At 48.1% G+C, this 1,611-nt stretch overlaps 1 protein-coding gene across 1 annotated transcript; it reads left to right on the top strand.

The window, feature by feature from the left end:
* Nucleotides 1-156: 156 nt before the first annotated feature.
* On the top strand, nucleotides 157-585 carry AK88_05673 (uncharacterized protein; the record flags this gene model as incomplete). The annotated part of the gene is made up of 1 exon (XM_012483275.1): nucleotides 157-585. The coding sequence occupies one exon, from the start codon at nucleotides 157-159 to the stop codon at nucleotides 583-585; it is 429 nt and encodes a 142-aa protein (XP_012338698.1).
* Between the last annotated feature and the right edge of the window lie 1,026 nt (nucleotides 586-1,611).

Genomic DNA, 1,611 nt, shown 5'->3' with positions numbered 1-1,611 from the left:
GCATACTCTTCCGACCCCGGGAATGCAAACCTGACCCCCGACCACACTAATTGGATTCACTGGATTCACCGCAACAAATACCTTTTGCGGGAGTGCACGGGGAAACCGTGGTTTTTGCAGCTAACGTTGGAATGGAAACAATACCTGCTTGAGCACATGGCGGCAAACCACGACAACGGAGTATACGCGAACCGTGAACTCGGTGAAGCGGCCACCCTGCCGATGAAGAACCTGGATGCATGGAAAGAATGGGTCGCAAAGCAACATGCGCTTATGCATATATATGGTGCGGAGGAGTGGTTTAAGCATTTGTTAGAACATATCGAGGAGGAGACAGTGTCGGACAAAGGCGCAGTACCACGAGTAGAAAAACACTTAGAAGTGGAAAAAGTAAATACAGCACAACAGATGCTAAGAGTGCGAGATTTACCACGCATGCAACTGCATCCGCAACCTTACATGCACAAACGCGTAACCGCTAAAACATGGATACTCATTCTAGCGTGCGTTATAGAAGACTGCGCGCTCGAATGTCGTTTGCACGATAGGGAGTTATATGTAGATGCTCTATTGCAGCAACTGTGACATTAGGATGACGGGGCATATGAATGGGAATAATGCAATAACGCATGCTAACGGTAGACCACTTTTACTTCATTATGTGATATACATAATATATTTCTTGTTTGCACTATTCCATACCTTCTTTTTTTGTTCTGCTCTCTTCTGCTTACTTCTGTTTCTTTGTGCTTACTTTTGCCTTGTTTTGTTCTTTTTCTGTGTAGTCCACTTCTTTTAATACGACAATGCGGACACGTGGGTACAGGTTAAATGCATTTAAAATGTAGATTTAAATGAATAATATGACGGGGTCGTATTCTCCTTTATGTGACGTTAATTATTAAAAGATGCGTACGTGCATTCTAAGGGTATAGTGCAGAACTCATATAGCATGCGCATAAGCATTCGAGTATAAGGCCAAATTGTGTCCGAGGAAACGCGGCCGCGTACACCGCATTGTAGCCGAGTGTAACCACGATTCGACGAAGTAGCCGAGTGTAAGCAGCAGGAGAGATTGTCTCTCCGAGCAAACTCGTCGCACAACGCGGCCGGGTAAACGGAGATTGTCCGAGTGCAGCGATTCGACGAAGTAGCCGAGTGTAAGACCGATTCGACGACGCATTGTCCGAGTGTCAAAACGCAGGGAGACATTGTCTCTCGGAGCAAACGTGGGCGGTCCGAGTGACGCAGTTCGACGTAGTAGCCGAGTGTAAGAAGGATTCGACGACGTGGCCGCGTGTACGAAGGAGGAGGATTATCTCTCGGAGAAAACGCGTCGACCAACGCGGCCAACTGTAAGCAGGGTTCGACGAAGGATTGTCCGAGTGCAAGAACGGAGGGAGAGATTGTCTCTCTGAGCAAACGCGTCGACCAACACGGCCGGGTAAACGGGATTGTCGTCGAGGTAGCCGAGTGTAACAACGATTCGACGAAGTAGTCGAGTGAAGCGGTTCGATTACGGCGTTCGAGTAAACGCTTCGACGAAGTAGCCCCGGGACGGACGGCAGCAACGACGGAAGAACAATTGATGTTGTTGTTATACTGCGGTTT

Source organism: Plasmodium fragile, assembly GCF_000956335.1.
Source record: "Plasmodium fragile strain nilgiri unplaced genomic scaffold supercont1.224, whole genome shotgun sequence".
Taxonomy (NCBI): Eukaryota; Apicomplexa; class Aconoidasida; order Haemosporida; family Plasmodiidae; genus Plasmodium; species Plasmodium fragile.
The sequence above is the reverse complement of the archived record's forward strand: the minus strand, read 5'-3'. Positions and strand labels throughout refer to the sequence as shown.